The 19,632-nt window shown below is 36.3% G+C and overlaps 1 protein-coding gene across 4 annotated transcripts; it reads right to left on the bottom strand.

The window, feature by feature from the left end:
- On the bottom strand, window positions 1-19,052 carry GEMIN2 (gem nuclear organelle associated protein 2). Of its 4 annotated transcripts, XM_030318993.2 has the most exons (10): window positions 18,897-19,052; window positions 18,457-18,541; window positions 16,371-16,460; window positions 16,029-16,088; window positions 13,299-13,412; window positions 11,451-11,495; window positions 10,070-10,138; window positions 5,396-5,506; window positions 2,353-2,411; window positions 1-739 (listed from the first exon to the last, which is right to left on the bottom strand). In XM_030318993.2, exons 1-10 carry the CDS (start codon window positions 19,031-19,033, stop codon window positions 700-702), a joined length of 810 nt encoding a protein of 269 aa, XP_030174853.1. In that variant the 5' UTR covers window positions 19,034-19,052; the 3' UTR covers window positions 1-699. The 4 variants fall into 4 exon arrangements, with proteins under 4 accessions (XP_030174853.1, XP_035920175.1, XP_035920174.1 ...); XM_036064282.1 differs by lacking the exon at window positions 5,396-5,506 and having other exon boundaries at window positions 316-739; window positions 18,897-19,040; XM_036064281.1 differs by lacking the exon at window positions 11,451-11,495 and having other exon boundaries at window positions 316-739; window positions 18,897-19,040.
- Window positions 19,053-19,632: the final 580 nt, after the last annotated feature.

Raw genomic sequence — 19,632 nt, 5'->3', positions numbered from 1 at the left:
CGAACTGTGAGATCAGGACCTGAGCCGAAGTTGGGCACTTAACTGACTGAGCCACCCAGGCACCCCAATCAAAATTATCTTAATTCTAATAGTAAGGACATTTATCCATTATCTTTTGTCAAGAGTCAAACAAGATTTTTTTTTTAATGTTTATTTATTTTGAGAGAGAAATAGAGAGGAGTGGCAGAGAGAGGAAGAAAGAGAATCCCAAGCAGGCTCTATAATGTCAGTGCATAGCCCAATGTGGGGCTTGATCACACAAACTGTGAGGTCACGACCTGAGCCAAAACCAAGAGTTGGACTCAACTGACTGAGCCATCCAGGTGCCCCAAAAAACACATTTACAAGAAAAGTTCATGTGTATATATGTAAAAACACAATGAAACAGCACCTCTGTACAATTTCACCATACAGTTTCTGTACAGGATGCTTCACCAATAAATGGCACTCAATTTGTTTTAAAAGCATGTGATTACAGAAAACTGTTTAAACTATTCATCAAAAACTCGCTGGGATTTTCCAAAGATACTTTGGATATTCAAAGCAATGCAATTTATCTTCTGAATATCAAGTTGAGATGCACAGGTTAAGATGAAGATCCTTCAAATAGTGCTGAAGATACTTGAGTTGTCACTGTATATCCTCAGACTCAGGCTGCCTTCATCACCAGTATCTTCCATTGCTGAGAGATCAACTACATCAAGATGGTTCATCAGCTAAATCACGTTGGTCAAAATACCTAATAAAGAATTTAACGTATGTTTAAAAAATGTTAATAGCACTATTTGTAATAGCAAAACACCATAAATAACCCAAATATCCATCAATAAGGGCACTGGTTGAATAAATAACAGCACATCAACACAGTGGAAGACTATGAGGCTTCTGTAAGAAGGAATGAGGAAAATACCTACACTGCTATAGTGCAGTTTCTAGGATTTAATAAGTGAAAAAAAAAATGCAAGGTACAGAACAGTATGTTTAGTATGCTATATTTGTGAGCATGTGTACAAATGCAGATATATTTATATATACTTGCTTATACTTTTAAAAAGAAACAATGAACGATAAACCAAAAATTTATAATAAAATGGAAAACTAAGGGGGAGAAAGGCTAAAGACGATAAAGGTGAATTCTAAAATATTTCAAATGTATCTTGAATTAAAATTTTAACTTTGGAATAATGTATTTTATGTAATTATAAAACAAGATAAAAAATAACCAAATGAAACAAAATTGCAGTAGAATGAAATATTTTTTACCTTCACTGGTAATTAAACACAAGTAAATAAAAATAATTTACATCTTTTTATTATGAAAATGGAAATATTTATATTAATTGAAAATGCCCAGTGTTGAATAGGAGACGGGCGGTCTCACTGACACTTTCTGGGAATACAGAAAGGTATGAGTTTCTGGAAGGGAAACTATTAATAAATATCTGTTTTAAAACTACATGCCTGGGTGGCTCAGTCAGTTAAGCATCTGACTCTTGATTTCTGCTCAGGTCATGATCTCACAGGTTGAGTTCAAGACCCACATTGGGCTCCATGCTGACAGTGCAGAGCCTGCTTAGGTTTCTCTTTCTCCCCTCTGCCCCCCCACCTCAAAATAAATAAATAAATAAACTTAAAAAAAAAAGTACATGCATAAATAAATAAAACTACATGGCATGCCTTTCAACTTACTTCTAGGAGTTTGCCCTCAGGAAATAATAGGATCTTCACTGAAGCATTACTTACAGAGGAAAACTAGAAATATAGGGAATTGTGGGGCACCTGGGTGGGTCAGTCGGCTGAGCGTCTGATTTCAGCTCAGGTCATGATCTCATGGTTTGTGAGTTTAAGCCCCACATCAGGCTCTGTGCTGACAGCTCAGAGCCTGGGGCCTGCTTTGGATTCTCTGTCTCCCTCTCTCTGCCCCTTCCCCACTCACACTCCGTCTCTCTCTCAAAAATAAATAAACATTAAAAAAAATTAAAAAAAAAATAGGGAATTGCGATACATATAATATTGTTTCTTTACACCTTAATTTACTCTGCTTGAAAATGAAAACAATAGGGGCGCCTGGGTGGCTCAGTCAGTTAAGCGGCTGACTTCGGCTCAGGTCATGATCTCGCGGTCTGTGAGTTCGAGCCCCGCGTCGGGCTCTGTGCTGACAGCTCAGAGCCTGGAGCCTGTTTCAGATTCTGTGTCTCCCTCTCTCTGACCCTCCCCCGTTCATGCTCTGTCTCTCTCTGTCTCAAAAATAAATGTTAAAAAAAAAAAGAAAATTAAAAAAAAAAATGAAAACAATAGTCTCCATTAATAACACTATTATAAAGCAAGGAGCCAAGGGTTACTTTTACTTACCTGCTAACCAGGCAGATTAATAAATTCAAAGCAGGAACCCGCTCATCATCTTTGCTGTCCTAAAGGGAAAAAAACAGAAAAATGTAGAGTTCTCCCTAATATTTCTGAAGCAAATTTGCTTTTAAGATGTAAAACATGAAAAATTTATTAGATAATAGTAATAATCACACTGCAATAGAAAACCTCAAAGAAAAAGGATAAAACTATAGAATTAATAACCCTTGAGGAACATCTAACATGATCTTTTGAAAAAAGATCCTCAACAGGGAAAAGAAACAGTTGAAGGCTCAAAGGAGAATAACTTGGGAGAGAGATCTTTTCTTGTTCCAAGTAGAGGAGCAAAAAAAAAAAAACAAAAGGAGCCTATATCCTAACTAGACAGTAGTGAAAAAAATTATATAAAAATGTGTTAAAGAGCTTACAACTGAGGAGTGAAATCCTGGCTTCTAAATTTAAAAAAAAAAATTTTTTTTTAATGTTTATTTATTTTTGAGAGAGAGAGAGAAACAGAGTGTGAGCTGGGAGGGACAGAGAGAGAGGGAGACATAGAATCTGAAGCAGGCTCCAGGCTCTGAGCTGTCAGCACAGAGCCTGACGCGGGGCTCGAACCCATGAACTGTGAGATCATGACCTGAGCTGAAGTCGGACGCTTAACCACTGAGCCACCCAGGCACCCCTTCTAAATTAAGACATACCAGAGGGGCATCTAGGTGGCTCCATTGGTTGAGCATCCGCCTTTGGCTCAGGTCGTGATCTCACGGTTTGTGAGTTCAAGCCCCATGTCGGGCTCTGTACTGACAGCTCAGAGCCTGAAGCCTGCTTCAGATTCTGTGTCCCCCTCTCTCTGCCCCTCCCCCACTTGTGTTCTGTCTCAGTCTCTCAAAAATAAATAAATAAATGTAAAAAAAATAACAGACATACCAGAAACCAGTTCAGGTAAGGGTTCTCAATTGTAAAGAAGGTAGTTGCTGAACTGTATGTTTTATAAAGTGGTCTTACAGAGTATAAAATTTATTTATTCATTCATTCTTCATTTTAAGATTTTTTAAAAATTACTTTTTTAAAGTTTATTTTGGAGAGCTTGTGTGTGCACGAGCAGGAAAAAACGTGGAGAGAGAGGGAGAGAATCCCAAGTAGGCCCTGTGTTGACCGTGCAGAGCCCCATGTGGGGTTCGATCCACAAACCATGGTGAGATCATGACCTGAGCAGAAATCAAGAGTCAGACACTTAACTGACTGAGCCATCCAGGCACCCCAAGATTTTATTTTGTTAAAGTAATCTCCACACCCAACGTAGGGGCTTGAACTAACGACCCCACAATCAAGGGTCACATGGCCTGCCAACTGAGCCAGCGAGGCGCCCCTGATATTTATTTTTATACATTTCAAGATATAGTCACAATAACCTATTGAGTAATGTTGTGACAGACATATCCCATGTTAATTCAAACTCAGGACAAACTTCCATGGTGTTAGTGTACTCAACTCTGTGTGTCAAGTGCTATATGGAACAAAGCTAAATAAAACCTACTACTTGCTAATAGCACAGAAGATGAAATATCTGTATTAACTTTAATGAAAGGAAAAATGTGCTAAGTGCCCATAAAAAAGATACAAAGTATACTGGGAAAATAGAGGATACAGAGATTCTTCTTAATTGTTAGGATCAGGGAAAGTATCATAGAAAGTAGTGGAATATGAGGCGGCCTGGGTAGCTCAGCTGGTTAAGCGTATGGCTTCGGCTCAGGTCATGATCTCAAGGTTTATGAGTTTTAGCCCTGCACTATTAGTGCAGAGCCTGCTTGGGATTCTCCCTTTCTCTCTGCACCTCCCCGGCTTGCACTCTCTCTCTCTCAAAATAAATGGATAAAAACTTAAAAAAAAAGTAGTAGAATATGAGCCAGATTGTAAAAAGTAAATGGTATTTAGATGCAGAACTAGAAGCCTGAAAAGGCACTTCTGTAGAGGAAATAAATTCTAGGAACAAAACATGGGAAATATTTACTATTAGTAGCAAGTACATTTGGCTTGGAGTACAGGCCATATAAGTTAGTTTGGGCCATAGCACGGATGTTTAATAAAAATATTTTGGAGTAGTCAGTGGAGAACAAGTATACATTTTATGGAAGGGAAAGAAGGGATGAAAGAAAAAATCACAAATGGGCTTAATCCAGCATAAAATTTATTTATAATGCTGCAGGCATGAGTTAGTTAAGCATCTGACTGGAGAAATTCAAAATAATCATTTTGTCAGAGACTGTTAGTTGACCATTCCAGCTTGTGTCCCCTTACTATTTAGCAAATGAAGCTCAGTTTTAGCTAAGGACACTGCCACCAGCTAAAAGTAAACATTTCCCACAGTTCCTTATGGCCATGTGACTAAATTTTGGCTAAATGAGCTATATAGCCAGATGTGCTTGTGGAACCTCTGGGAAACTTTATTAGAGGATACCTTTTCTTCTTTCTAGCTTCCTAAAAGCAAATAATATAGTGGCTGAAGCTCCAGCAGCTGTCCTGGATCATGAGGTGAGCTTGAAGATGGAAGCCACGAAGCAGAACTGAAAGGCCTGGGTTACTGCCATCTTAGATCTGATCTATCCACTTGTAGACTTTCCTTATTTAAATTTTTCTTTTTCTTTAAGTAGGCTCCACACAGAGCCCAATTTGGGGCTTGAACTCATGACCATGAGATCAAGCCTAGGAGGTAGACAACTGATTGAGCTACCCAGGAACCCCTTAATATTTATTTCTTTTAAACTTGATTTAAGTCATCTCTACACTCAATGTGGGGCTTGATGATGACCCCGAGATCAAGTCACATGCTCTTCAGACTAAGCCAGCCAGGCACCCCCAGACTTCTTTTATCTGAGAAAAAAACAGTTCCATTTTGTTTAACCTGTTATTTTAGGCCTATTTTTATTATGTGCCTAAATCTAACCTCCACTAATAAAATATTCCACATTTTCCTATTTCAATGGGATCCTTTTTATCACCATATAAATTGAAGAGTGCTTTCAATTTGAAATAGTAAGTTGTAACTTACCACTAAGAGTCTTACTTCAGAGCACCTTCTTGCAAGCTGCCGTATCAGTGAATGAGCCTCAGGTAATAAAGGTTTTTCAAGACAAGCCAATAAAGCATAAAGCCACCTTCCCTAAACAGGATTTTAAAAGGTAGTAAGTAGCAAATACTACACTATAAGTTTAACTTAAAAATGTCCAATGTTGTGTCTGGTTATTTGCTATGGATAACTTTATGTAACATTTAACTGTATTATGTTTGGATACAGACAACAAAGGATCATCTAGACAGCCAGCTGATCTCTTTTGTATCCTCTGACTATAAACACAGAACATCAGACACTTCAAAATACCCTTAGCCCTAAAGAGTTCATTTCAGAGGTTCTTACTATAAATAAAGTCCTAATTCATGACCAGAAAACTACATTAAGAAGTGTGTAAGTCCATGCAAAAATTAAGATACATTTTTTTCCTCTTCCGTCCATAGACAGATACATGAATAATTTTATAATTTTATAACTCTGTCCCCTGTGTCTATACAAAGGAACTATACTCTAGATGAAATAATGTTTTGATACTTCTATACTTCTATTAAGTACCATGGCAAATGAAATCTATCCCCATCCTCTTTTAAAATGGTTTTTTCAGACCACTAAAAATAAATAAAATAAAATAGGTTTTTTTCTTTTCAATTACAAAAGGAATATATACTTAATGCAGAAAAACTGAAGAATACAAAAAGCACAAATAAACCTGCAATCCCACCATTCAGATAAAATTTTTGCTAAAACTTAAAAAATGTTCATCTTTTTCCTATTTACACATACAACTTTTAAAAGATAAAGTTTTATCATTATTGTAACATTAATAGTGGGGTAATAACATTTTGTTACCATCTCTTTTACTTGCAATACATAATAAATATCTCCCAACATTGTTAAATGGGATTAACGAGGGAATGTTATTAATCTCAACATAGCACTTATATAAATACTCTTTAACCAAGTACTTATCATACTTTCCTATCATAGCTGGTTTATTCTTTCTTTCCCCCAAACTCTGTGAGGTTATAATGATAGATATTATACCCCTAGGACTCAGTCTAGAGTTGGAACACAACAGGAGCTTAATTAAAATATTTGTGAAATGAATGTTCCATTTTGGATGCACCAAAACTTACTTAGCCAATTTCCTATTATTGAGCACTTAAGAGGTTTAATTTGTTGCTGTTATATAAAAAATAGTGTGATAAATATCCTTAAAATAAGTTTTAGAGCATTTCTCATTGATTTCTTGGGCTAAATTCCTAGAAATAAAATGGTGGTATCAAAGCGTATGTATGTTCATAAAGGTTTCTGAGATACAACCACTAAATTTTACTCCATAAAAGATGTATCCAATTATATTTCTACCAGCAGTGTATATGACAGAGTTTAATCTGAGCAATACATCACTTTGGAGAAACCTAAAGAATATTAGAACAATGGTTACATAGCAATTTATGCAACAAAAGTAAATTAGCTCCTCAAGCAACCCCAAAATCAATAAAACTTTTTCCTAAACAAAAGATTCACATCTAGGTTTTTTTAAATAAATAGTAAGTGGAATTCTCTTCTATATCAAAAAAGCTATTGTACATTTAAACTTGACTCACATGTTCAGCACCACATTTACTATATATAGCTGGCATTCAGGTATTCAAATGGTGCTTAAACCTCTGACTGTCGGGCGCCTGGGTGGCTCAGTCGGTTAAGCGTCCGACTTCAGCTCAGGTCACGATCTCACAGTCTGTGAGTTCGAGCCCCGCGTCGGGCTCTGGGCTGATGGCTCAGAGCCTGGAGCCTGCTTCCAGTTCTGTGTCTCCCTCTCTCTCTGCCCCTCCCCTGTTCATGCTCTGTCTCTCTCTGTCTCAAAAATAAATAAACGTTAAAAAAAAAAAAACAAAAAAAAACAAAAAAACAAAACAAAAAACAAAAAAAAACAAACCTCTGACTGTCTAAGATTTATACTGAGAGGTTCCTTTTTTCAAAGGTCAGCAAACAGTGAGCACACTGTGGCAATACTAAAACATAAAACCCACCACAAAATAGCAAAAAATTTTCCTTAATACTTTTATATTTGGATGAAAAATGAGGCTGTTATTTCTCAAAAAAAATATTAAAGTAATCCCAAGTACAGAAATTTTCAAAAAGAGTTCCATTTTCCTTTTGTTAGTATATGATAAGCAAACTTCATGATCTAGGTTTTTCCTTTAAACACTGATATTCTCAATAGGAGTGTTCTGATGGTATGGTTACTTGGATACAGAAATTGAACACTGTTGATTTAAGAGACAGTTACTCAAAGTTAGACTCAAAGGATTAACTAGGTTACAAGTTAGTAAAGCAGTTGTCATTGGTTCAGAAACACTTCGATGGTTTCTGTGGCAAATACAGTTACTTTTTGGTAATATGCTTTCACTAATTAATAGGAAAAGCCAAACTTACCACCCTCTTCAGTGAGTTATCTTTAGAAGTTAAAAAAATAAAAAATAAAAAAAAATCTTACAGCACAGAGTTAAAAAAATAAAGATTAAAGGAAGAGAAGGAAAATAGGTCATGTAATACTGCTAAAAGGTCACTATCAGACAGAAAGAATTGATACAGAATTTAGAGTTCAATACACAGATGCCAATGAACAAGTAACACGAATATGAACAAAGTTTTCTATTGAAGGTATAGCTAATATACTAATGCATGGGAAAAATATTGTTTCACTGACACTGAAAGAAATATAAATTGTCTTTAATTTGAAATACTACTATAAATTCACTCCATTTGAAAACAGAAATTATAAAATGTTAGATTGAACCATACTGAATTACTGATAATCAAATGTTTTTAAACTACAGAAATAGCAATTGCATATGGTTCCAGAAAAATAGAGTTGCAGGGAAAAGAAATAAGAATCCTTTGCTGATGGCATTCTTAACTAGTTCATTCCTTTTGGAAAGCAATCTGGGAGAGTGTTACAAATGCTTATAAAACCTTGACCCAATAATTATATTCTAGCAATATCCTAAGAAATTGACAATTAAAATGAAATTAATATAAATGTTTATAATTTAGTCATGATTGTAAAATATAAGGAAGAACTCAAATGATCATAATGAGAGAATCAAAGTAAACTATAAGGCATTAAGACAATGGAAATTATGTGAATTATATTATCATACGGAAACATATATATGTAATATGAGCTAAAAATTCCAGAATAATACGTTAATTATACTATGAAAAAGACATGTTTGAGCACTGAATCAGAAACAGTGATTTATTTTTTTAATTTTTGTTTATTTTTAATTAAAAACATTTTTTTTAATGCTTTTATTTATTTTTGAGAGAGAAGGACAAAGCCCGAGTTGGGGAGGAGCAGAAAGAGTGGGAGACACAGAATTGGAAGCAGGCTCCAGGCTCTGAGCTGTCAGCACAGAGCCCAATTTGGGGCTCAAACTCATAAACTGTGAGATCATGACCTGAGCGAAAGTCGGACGCTTAACCAACTGAGCCACCCAGGTGCCCCAACAGTGATTTATTTTGATTTATTTTTTAGAAGCAGTGATTTTAAACATTGTTTTCCCCTTAAGAAAAGTACATGTAACATAGCAGAGACTTAAAAGAATAAAATACAAAAACAAAAAATGAAAATCTAGTGATAAAGGATATCACCATCATACTTATGTAAGAGCCTTATCTAAGCCAGTTGGCTGAATGGCAAGCTTAGAAATTTGTACACTATATAATGTTGGTTTATCTGTTTCTCCCAGACAGATTCTAAACTTCTGGAGGGCAAAGATTATATCTTATGCTTTGACAGGGAGCTTTGGAGCCTCAGGTACACTCTTTTACAAGTATCTTTAACTATAAAAAATACATGTTTCTAAAAATCAAATCTAGCTTCAAAGGACAATAAAATTTCTTACTAGGGGATTAATGCAGATAATTCATTTATATAATGCCCATCAAACTGACCCCGTTTTTGAAGGTGAAAAATGAACTGTGAATATAAACCTATAAAGTAGAGGGGCCATTGAAGCGTAGTTGTTAAGAGTATAGCCAGACTGCTGGGGTATGAATCTCTGTTCTGCCAGTTATGAGATGTGTGATCTTAAGCAAGTTACTGAATCCTTATGTGCTCCAGTTTCCTTATCTGTAAAATGCAAATAACAGCTCATAGGTTACTGGAGGACTCAAGGAGTCACTATATTCAAAGTTCTTAGAGTAATGCCTGGCACATAGTGCTTGGTATTATTGTTGGCATTTACTATTCTTTTGTGGATTGGATTTCAAAGCCATTTGAGAAAATGTATTTCAAACTTTGTTAAGCCAGTCAAAATGGGACCTCCAGACTGGATGCCAGTTTGTAACTGTTTGTTACTATACTGCCATGAGATATGTTGCTTCTCTGAGGATATAAATCAACTCTTTAGTTGACTTTTTCTAAGGCAAGTCTTTTTCAACAAAAGAAGTAGCATGTTGATTTGCATGCTAGCATAAATTACTAATTTCAGTGCAAACAAACATAGTTTACATCATACACATAATTATACACAGGTATGATACATACACCTATACATAAACATGTTAGTCATATCTCATATATGAAATAAGTATGTATAATTTTGTCTGCATTATTAAAATAAAAAGAAGCAATACTACCAATTCTGGAGTAAAGTCTCTTTCTCCAAACCAATTACTCAGATATTCCAAGACACTAGTTACTGTTGCCTAAAAAAAGGAGAAAGGGGAAGTGGAAGAAATGAATTAGTAATAAAACAAAGACAAGTTCAACATGGGTTTCATTAAGTTTAGTTAGAAAACAACTCTGATATTTAAAATGGTCCCATTCTTTAGACTTCCAGAGAAAATTATGACTGTATTTAGTAATTGGTTAGGTGGCTCACTCAGAAGACTTTTTAGGTAAATATTCTTATATACTTTCAAGTATCAATATCTTGGTTTAAATCCTAGGATTTAGTTTGTAACTACTAATTTAGTTTATAAATACTCAAAAAATTCCATGTGCTCTAAAAAAAAATCTTTGCATAAATACCTTCAAGTTATTTTCATTAAGTCAAAGTAAAAATATAAAAAAAATGTTACTGTGGAGAAAGATCTGTTTTAAAGCTATATAGACAGAATTTATTAAACTGTTGAAAATATTCTCTCGCTTATTCAAGTATAGTTGGACACTGAGAATGACTACTACAGCATTTAATGCAAATGATCAAGTAAGTGAAACTGTTAGCCAGTATATGATTTACAACAGCGTATGACCCTTAAAAAAATTTATCTTCCAAGGGCACCTAGTGCTATGTGAAGGCAAAACAATCAAAATTTTTACTTGCTCTTTAAGTAGGTAATAGAATTCCTCATCCTAAAAGACTGAAGAACCAAAGCCCATTTTTCTCCCCTTTTGTCTAAGAAATTATTTCATTCTTTTTCTTTTTAATTTTTTTTTTTTTTTTTAATGCTTAATTTTGAGAGGTAAAGAGAGACAGACCATAAGCAGGGGAGGGGCAGAGAGAAGGAGACAGAATCCGAGGCAGACTCCAGGCTCTAAGCTGTCAACACAGAGCCCAATGTTGGGCTTGAACTCACTAACTGCTAGATCATGACATGAGCCAAAGTCAGAGGCTTAATCAACTGAGCCACCCAGGCGCCCCTGTGTATTTCATAGCAATTTCACCTTCATTTTACTTCAAATCTCAAAATCTAAGACTTATAACTGAAATGTACACAATTGAATAGTTTAGCAAAATGATTTAGCATGAGCTCTGGAATTAGGTCAAACTGGGATTGAATCCCAGTGTTGCCATTAAATTTTGCTGAAAAACCATCTCCAATTCTGTTTCCTAATCCATAAAAGTTGGATATTAATAATAACTCCCCATAAAGGGTTATATTGGTGATTAAATAAGAACTCTTCAAGAGTTTAGGACAGGATCTTACATATTGTAAGTGTTCAATAAATGTATTCGTAATACTTTCATACACATTGGAAATAAAAGAATAAATACATCCTTATTATGGATTTTACCTGATTCATTCTGCTAACAATACTAAGCAAGGGAGGAAAACCAATCTGAAAGAAAAATGAGACTGAAATTTACTAAATGGTATTATAAAGGAGGTATTGAAAAATGTTTTTCAATTTGACTACATAAATTTAAAGATAATGATTTTAGTAATTAAAATGTTAAAGTATGAAATTTCTTAAAATGATAATATGAAAAAATTGATACTATGACAATAACATGTTGTATACACTTTTTCAAAATCTTCAGCTAAAGCTAACATTTTAGGAATTAAAGGTACTTGACTTAGAGTGATTTTTTTTCAAACCTAATCTGATTCAGTTAAAAAAGTACGCTGAAGTTTAATGCTGGGATCCCTCATCATGAAAACAGCACTGATTTCTGAGAAAGTTAAGAGGATATGCATTAACTCTGCGTCCTTAAATGGTTCTTTCACATGGTGTATTTTACTTGTATATATAAGTAAAATAAATACAATAAATTTTAATAAGTTTTAATTGTCAAATTAAAATACATTTTGAAATGTAACATACATTATGGATATTACCCAGAAGAACAACAGATTGTATAAGAAACAGTGTCAAGATAGCTAGCTTATAGATCTGAATTTACTTATACCCCTACCACCATGTGTAAGAGTGCCTATTTTCCCAACCCTTGTTGACACAGAATATCAAATTTCCTTTGTCAACGTTAGCTGGAAAATAGCAGCTCAGTGGACTTATATTTCTATTACAAGTGAATGCGGGCATCTTCTCATGTAACAGAAATTCATATTTTTCTTTCTGTGAGCTACTTATATCCTTTGCCTTTTCTGTTTTAATTGGGTTCTTGATCTTTTCATGATTTTTGGAGATTTTACATTTTTTGGACCAATTAGTTTTTGTTGTTTTGTGAAGTGTTGTTAACACTTCATCTCCAGAATATGAAATCTACTAAGTATTTTTTTTTAGGTTTATTTATTTATTTTGAGAGAGAAAAAAAGAGTGCACGCATGCAAGTGGGGGAAGAATATAGAGAAAGGGGGAGAGAGAGAATCCCAAGCAGTCTTCCCACTGTCAGGGCAGAGCCTGACGCAGGACTCAAACTCAGGAACCGTGAGATCATGACCTGAGCCACAACCAAGAGTCAAGAGTTGGATGCTTAACCAGTCAAGCCTCTCAGGTGCCCCTGAAATCTACTAAGCATTTTTAAGCATCTGTGTCACGTTTTCCTTTGTTTCCCTGACGACTCAAAACTCATAACCCAGGCTAAAAAAAAGCCCTGGGGGCACCTGAGCGGTTCAAGCATCCGACTTCCACTCAGGTCGTGATCTCACAGTTCTGAGTTTCAGCCGCGCATTGGGCCTTGCACTGAAAGCACAGAGCCCACTTTAGATCCTCTGTCTCCTCTCTTTGCCCCTCCGTTGCTTGCACGCATGTGCACGTGTGCATGGTTCTCTCTCAAAAATAAAAATAAACATTAAAAAGAAAAAACAAAAACCCTGAATTTTATCTAACTCACAAAATTATCACATAGCTAAAACCTAAGAGATAAGAAGCCCACCTAAGAAAGGTCACAGTACACTGTTTCAAAAACTGGGCTGCACATTTTTAAGTTAAAGAGCCACTTAACTAAGTCATAGGTTGGCAAACATTTTCTGTAAAGAGGCAAACAGTAAGTATTATAGGCTTCGCAGGCCACACACGGTCTCAGTTGCTTAGTATTATAAAAAACAGTCGTAGCTCATTGGCTGCACAAAAACGGGCTGCAGACTAGATTCGGCCTAGGCTGTAGTTTGTGAAGTCTTTATGTTAAATTACACACCAAAATTAGAACACTTTTGTTTTGTTTATCCACATATCACCTACTTGTACATAATCGATTCCAGGACCTTCACTTGTAGCTGGTCCCACAGCCCCTTCAGCACATAACCTTTCACCCAGACAAAATTTTTTCCAGCCTTCTTCATCTTCAGACTTTGGCTAAAAGAAAAAGAAAAAAAAAAAAAAAGGAATTTACTTATTTCTATGTATTTTTCTCTTACTGAATAGTAAAAAAAGAAGTGAGGTCCTCTGTATTCCCACAACTTCAACACAAAGATATGGTACCTGTTATGGGCTGAATTTTGTCTTACCAAAATTCGTATGTTGAAGCCCTAACTTCCAGTATCTTAGACTGTGACTGTATCTGGAGACAGGACCTTTATAATGGATTATATTAAAATCAGGTTATGGGGCGCCTGGGTGGCGCAGTCGGTTAAGCGTCCGACTTCAGCCAGGTCACGATCTCGAGGTCCGTGAGTTCGAGCCCCGCGTCAGGCTCTGGGCTGATGGCTCGGAGCCTGGAGCCTGTTTCCGATTCTGTGTCTCCTTCTCTCGCTGCCCCTCCCCCGTTCATGCTCTGTCTCTCTCTGTCCCAAAAATAAATAAACGTTGAAAAAAAAAATTAAAAAAAAAAATAAAATAAAAAAAATAAAAAAAAAATAAAATCAGGTTTTTAGGGTGGGCTTTCATCCAATCTGACTAGTGTCCTTATAAGAGGAAATTCAGACATACCAAGAGGCACTAGAGGCACTAGAGATGCTTGTGCACATAGGAAAGACCATGTGAGGACACAGCGAGAAGATGGCCATCTGCAAGCCAGAGAGGCCTCAAGAGGAGTCAAACCTACTAACACCTTGATCTGAGACTTCCCAGTCTATAGAGCTGTGAGAAAATAAATTACTGTTTGTTAAAACACCCAATCTGTAGTGTTTTGTTATGGCAGCTCTAGCAAACTAATACAGTGCCCAAGTGTTACACATTACGTGGGGCATGTCTAGTTTGGATCACACTTTAATGGACACTAACAAACAAGAGTAGGCTCAGAAAAGGGTGATAAAGATGGAAACTGGTATGGAAAAAAACACACTAAGAATGTTTATAAGAACAAAGGATGTTTATACCAGGGAAAGAGTCAGGATGACGTACTTCACATACCTGGAAGGGCAGTTCAGTCAAAGAAAGAATAGGTTTATACTACACCATCAAATGTAGGACCAGTGGGGAGAGGCATTCGGCTCAATGTAACCGCATTAAGAAACAATTTTTATTTGTACATATCAACTTGCACATTACTTTGCATAGGTACAGTTTTTCCCCCTGAGGATAAATAGCTTTCATTAGAGTCTCAGGACAGATATGAGACCCCGAAAAGGTCTATTGTACTAAAACAATGTATTTGCCCTTTCCATTATTCCATTAGGTCAGAGACTATTTCTGCTTCAGGTAACACTGAATAATTCCCGGATTATTAACTACAGCAGGTACTTTATAATAAATGATTGAATAGATCAATAAATGTTTATATTTACATAGTTGCTTTAAATGTCAGAATGCTTTAGACATTTTTCATTTCATTATTTATGTAACGATTACTTTTGCCATGATGAACATGTTATTGCTATTAATATTCCACTGTTTTGATGGACCAGAATTTATTCAATCAATTATGTTAGGTCATTTACATTTTTGACAAAATTATGTTGTCATAATGTTACTGATGCAGCTTCTTTTTAAATTAGTAAGCATGTACCCTAAAGTCCTGATGCTGAGCAAGAAAAAAAAAAATCTACTCATCTACCCTTCCTCCCCTACCCCCTTTTTACCAGGAGGCCTCACAACATGGCAAAAGGCTTTATAGCCAAACAAACTTCAATTTGAATTTCAGCTATCCCTTTTATGAGTTAAATGACTGTGGGCAAGTAACGTTAGTTCATTTCACACTTTTCCTAGAGCAGAGCTTTCAATTGGTATGGAGAAGAAAGTAGAGTCTATATAATGAATCTCTCAGCTTTCAACTGGTAGTCCAAGGCTATGCAAGCAGCCTCCTCCGTTTATCCCAATGTGTCACCATGTAAAAGACATTAGGAAGCACTGCCTATAGGAAGCTTCTAAAACTTGGAATCTACCAGCTACCTGAAACTGTGAGCAAAACTGTGTGCTGGGGCACACAATTTTCTCCTTTGAAGATAAATAACTTGCGTTTGATTCTCAGGAAGAACATGAGACTCCCTAAAACATTAAAAGTATTGTCCTGGAACAATGTATCCATCTCTTCCCCAACTCCCCTTTTTATTCAGTAGTCCAGAGAGAACATATTTCCTGAAGAGTTTAAAATTATATCTAAGTTGATAAAGCACAGAAAATACTACTTTCTAGTATGCATGACGGGCTTTAGCAAAATGTCTGTGGTATGGCACCATTACCTCACTGAATCTTTTTGTAAATACTGAAAATATATTTATTTTCTTTCTTTAAAAAATATATTTATTTTCTAAAAAAGCAATGTCTAGAAGAACTCTTAAAATTTGTAGAGGCCTAACAATACCTATCCAAAGCCTCTCAAGATGCTATGGATTAAAACTGTCATAAAATAACAGCTTGCATTACTGATTCTATATTTTTAAGACCACCAATATAATGGAATTGTTTCTATTAATGGTCAGTGAAAAGGAACAAAAATAATATAGATTAAGTAGGTGAATCTTTAAAGACTGGCAATAAATAGGAACCGTCTCAAATAGGTACACAATGTACAACTTAAAGAAACTTACATACCATGGTCACATTACTGTCCAACTGTTGTGATTTCCAGTGACTTCTATGTCTGATCACACTCTGAAGGAAGAAAAGTTAGACAAGCGATCTCCAGTGAATGGATAACTAAAAAGAAATCAGCTGTGCAACATTCTAACAATCCTGAAATTTGGAAAACATGTTTCAAACTGTATTATCTCTAATAATTATTATTTGGTAATTGATTCATAAATATTTTAACTTCATCCTTCAGAATAATGAATCTTATTTTTACAACTATGGTCTAAGAACAGAAATAAATCTTGATGGAGGAAGGGAGGGAGGGGAGAGAGGTTTAATTTGGTTTAAATAAAGTACACTTACCTGTCGAACAGATGAAAACTGTGCCACTTGTTGTTGTTGCCACTGAAGTGTGGGAGAATATCCTTCAGGAGCAGGCTGGCATCCTGAAAGCTAGAGATCAATTCATAAATATTACAGTAAATGTCAGTGGTATAAGTAGAATCTCATGCCTCTGTAAAGTAAAAGCAGAATCAAGATGAAGAGTAATAAAGTAGATGATGAAGACCATATAAGAAAAATACTATACTTTTTGCACATGCAAAACATAGGCCTTTCACTTTACTATTTATGTTCAAATTTAAACATTAGTAAATGGGGAGCCTGGGTGGTTCAGGCTATGATCTCATGGTTCCTGAGTTTGAGCCTGGAGCCTGGTTTGGATTCTGTGTCTCCCTTTCTTTCTGCCCCTCCCCGACTTGAGCGCACGCGCTCGCGCTCTCTCTCTCTCTCTCAAACAAACACACATTAAACATTAGGAAATGATCCTTGCATAGTCACTTCAATAAGAGCAATCTGGAATGGTTCATAGTTGAAGTTTCTAAACTAAGAAATATTATATGAGTCCTGAAGATATAATCTAGTCCTATCTTTCTATAATAACAAAACTGTTTGGGGCGCCTGGGTGGCTCAGTTGGTTAAGTGTCTGACTTTAGCTTAGGTCGTGATCTTACGGTTTGTGGGTTCGAGCCCCATATCAAGCTCTGTGCCGATAGCTCAGAGTCTGGAGCCTGATTCTGATTTTTTGTCTCCCTCTCTCTCTCTGCCCTTCCCCTGCTCTCCCTCTGTCTCTCTCTCAAAATAAACATTAAAAAAAAATTTAAAAAAATAACAAAACTTTGGAAACAAACAGACACATCACAAATAAAGGATTTTGGTATGGGTAGAATGTTCTCAAATAATTTAAGACACTTGACTTTACAAGGGCTACTTCAGCTTCCTAAGAAGCACAACAGTTCAAAATTAATCACATACTGCCTTGAAATAAAACAGTACGGCCACTTTTTAAAAGCTAAGTATATAAGACCTCTTCCATCAACTAAAAACTTATAAATAGGAATGATATGAAACATTACAGTATCTAAGTTAAAATTTCCTGATTATAAACATCAGATAAAGAAATTACTTAGAACATAAAAGGAAAAGGACTTATCACAATTTACAAACTGCTGCTTTCCTTTGACCTTAGGTTAAATAGTAAGTTCCCAAAGAGATCTTCTGTGACTACTTTATCTTGTTACTTATTGGTCATTATACATTTAATTTTCTTCATAGCAATAGTCACAATATATAATTATTACTTTGCTTGTTTGCTCTCTGTCTTCCTCAGGAGAATGTAAACTCTGCTAGGGTAGGGATTTTTCTGTCTTATTCTCTGTTGTATTCCCAGTGAGTGGCACAACCTAGTTGCTTAATTAAAAAATATGCTGGATATGTGGTGCCTGGATGGCTCAGTCAGTTAAGCGTCTGACTCTTGATTTCAGCTCAGGTCATGATCTTGCAGTTCATGAGTTCAAGCCCCATATCAGGCGTGCTTGGGATTCTCTGTCTTCCTCTCTCTCTGCACCTCCCCTGCTTTCTCTCTCTCTCTCTCTCAAAATAAATAAATAAACACTTAAAAAATATTCTGGATAATATAAATGAAAAACATGTTCAAGGTGTTCAAGTAGTTAGAAAAATGTAAGAAACTTGAGTTTCTATTCTTAAAAAACAAAACCCAGTCAAATTCAAAACATGCAAACTATACTAAATAAGATTAAACACCAGTCCAAGAATAATTATGAAGACAACTGGGAAAAGGTTCCCTAAAAATAAGGATAGTGTAAGTAACCTATTTAAAGAGTCCTTTAGGATTGGATCACCTCCTTAAAATATGATCAGTAAGTCTTCATGAATGCCAGGGTTACTGAAAACCTCTCTGGAAGCAGTAAATGCCAACTGTCCTTTTGGGGAAAAAGTACAAGTTAATGTCTAAAGTCACAGGGAGTAGTCAAATCTTACATATATCATCAGAGATACTGTGGGATACCATAGCATTGATCTTTCAATTCCGGCGGGGGCGAGGGCGGGGGCGGGGAGGAAGAATCCCCTGCTGGGTAGTATAACTTACAGAAACATTCACACTTTGCTTCCTTTTCAACTTCTTTGGGTCAATTTGAGCTACCACAACATCTGGGCATTGAGCTGCTTCAATCCTACAAACAAGTAATAAATCCAAGAAATGTGATTACGGCTGTGCTTTGTTCATGTGTAGTAAAACAAGCGATCCATTTCTACAGTTCTTAACGAAATTAGAAAACAAAGTTCAGAATTGCAATTGAAGTACTAAACAATATATTTCTGAAATTAACTGGACTGAAAGCAAGGAATTAAGAGCACCAAACTTGACACAGGTAAAACTCGCCCATATAAAGATATAATCAAGTGATCCTGATTCGACCCTACCTCGCGAGAGATTGGGGACGGCCACAGAGGCGGGGGCAGAGCGCTTTATCACATTTAGGGGGCAGAGAGGACGACCAGCCCACCCTCAAGGGTCAGATCACTCACTGGACCCGCCTCAAGTATTCCTGAGGCGTGCTCGGGGGTACGGAGGGATCAAAACTTTCTGTCAAGTCGCAGGGCTCCACTGGCAACAGCCGGGGCATCAACTCTTCTACTGCAGACTCTGCTGGTATCCACGCCATGGTTTTTAATCCAGCAGTCCCATCCGGCGCATGCGCCAAATGTAGGTCACGGCGCAGGCGCAGAAGTGGGCACCTTAGGCGCGGAATTGAGGGAGGCAGGGCTTAGGGGGCGTAATTGTTCTTGAGGAAGCCTGCGGATTGTCCAAAGGTTAAGGTTTCGGTAGCGTAACGAAGACTGTGAATTTCGTTTCTTGCAAAGATGGTTCTGAAGTATTTCTTCGTGTTTCCCTTTGTTTTCTCTTATAAGGCGAGGGTAAAGACTGAGGATTATTAACCTTTATGCATCTGCAGTAATGAGGGATTCTTGAACTTTTTTGAGTTAACGAGCATGTTACTGTAATTACCATTTATTGAGTTCCAGATTCTTTTTTGTTTTAATTTTTTAAAACGTTTATTTATTTTGAGAGAGAGAGAGAGAGACAGACAGACAGACAGACAGACAGAATCCGAAGCAGGATCCAGGCTCTGAGCTGTCAGCACAGAGCCAGATAGCCTGCTGGATCTCAGGAACCCCAAGATCGTGACCTGAAGTCCGATCGATGCTCAACCGGCTGAGCCAGCCAGGCGCCCCCAGATTCTTTTTTTTTTTTTTTTTAATT

The sequence above is a fragment of the Lynx canadensis genome, chromosome B3 (assembly GCF_007474595.2).
Source record: "Lynx canadensis isolate LIC74 chromosome B3, mLynCan4.pri.v2, whole genome shotgun sequence".
Lineage (NCBI taxonomy): Eukaryota > Metazoa > Chordata > Mammalia > Carnivora > Felidae > Lynx > Lynx canadensis.
This window is presented reverse-complemented; position numbering and strand designations above follow the sequence as displayed.

Excerpts from the sequence above, each read along its gene's own strand:
- GEMIN2 (XM_030318993.2), bottom strand. The coding sequence starts at position 19,033 with ATGGCGTGGATACCAGCAGAGTCTGCAGTAGAAGAGTTGATGCCCCGG. Across the intron at positions 5,507-10,069 it reads GAGACTTTACTCCAGAATTG|GGAAGGTGGCTTTATGCTTT; the intron begins GTAGTATTGCTT and ends AATCCTGTTTAG. Across the intron at positions 740-2,352 it reads TTAATCTGCCTGGTTAGCAG|GTATTTTGACCAACGTGATT; the intron begins GTAAGTAAAAGT and ends ATTCTTTATTAG.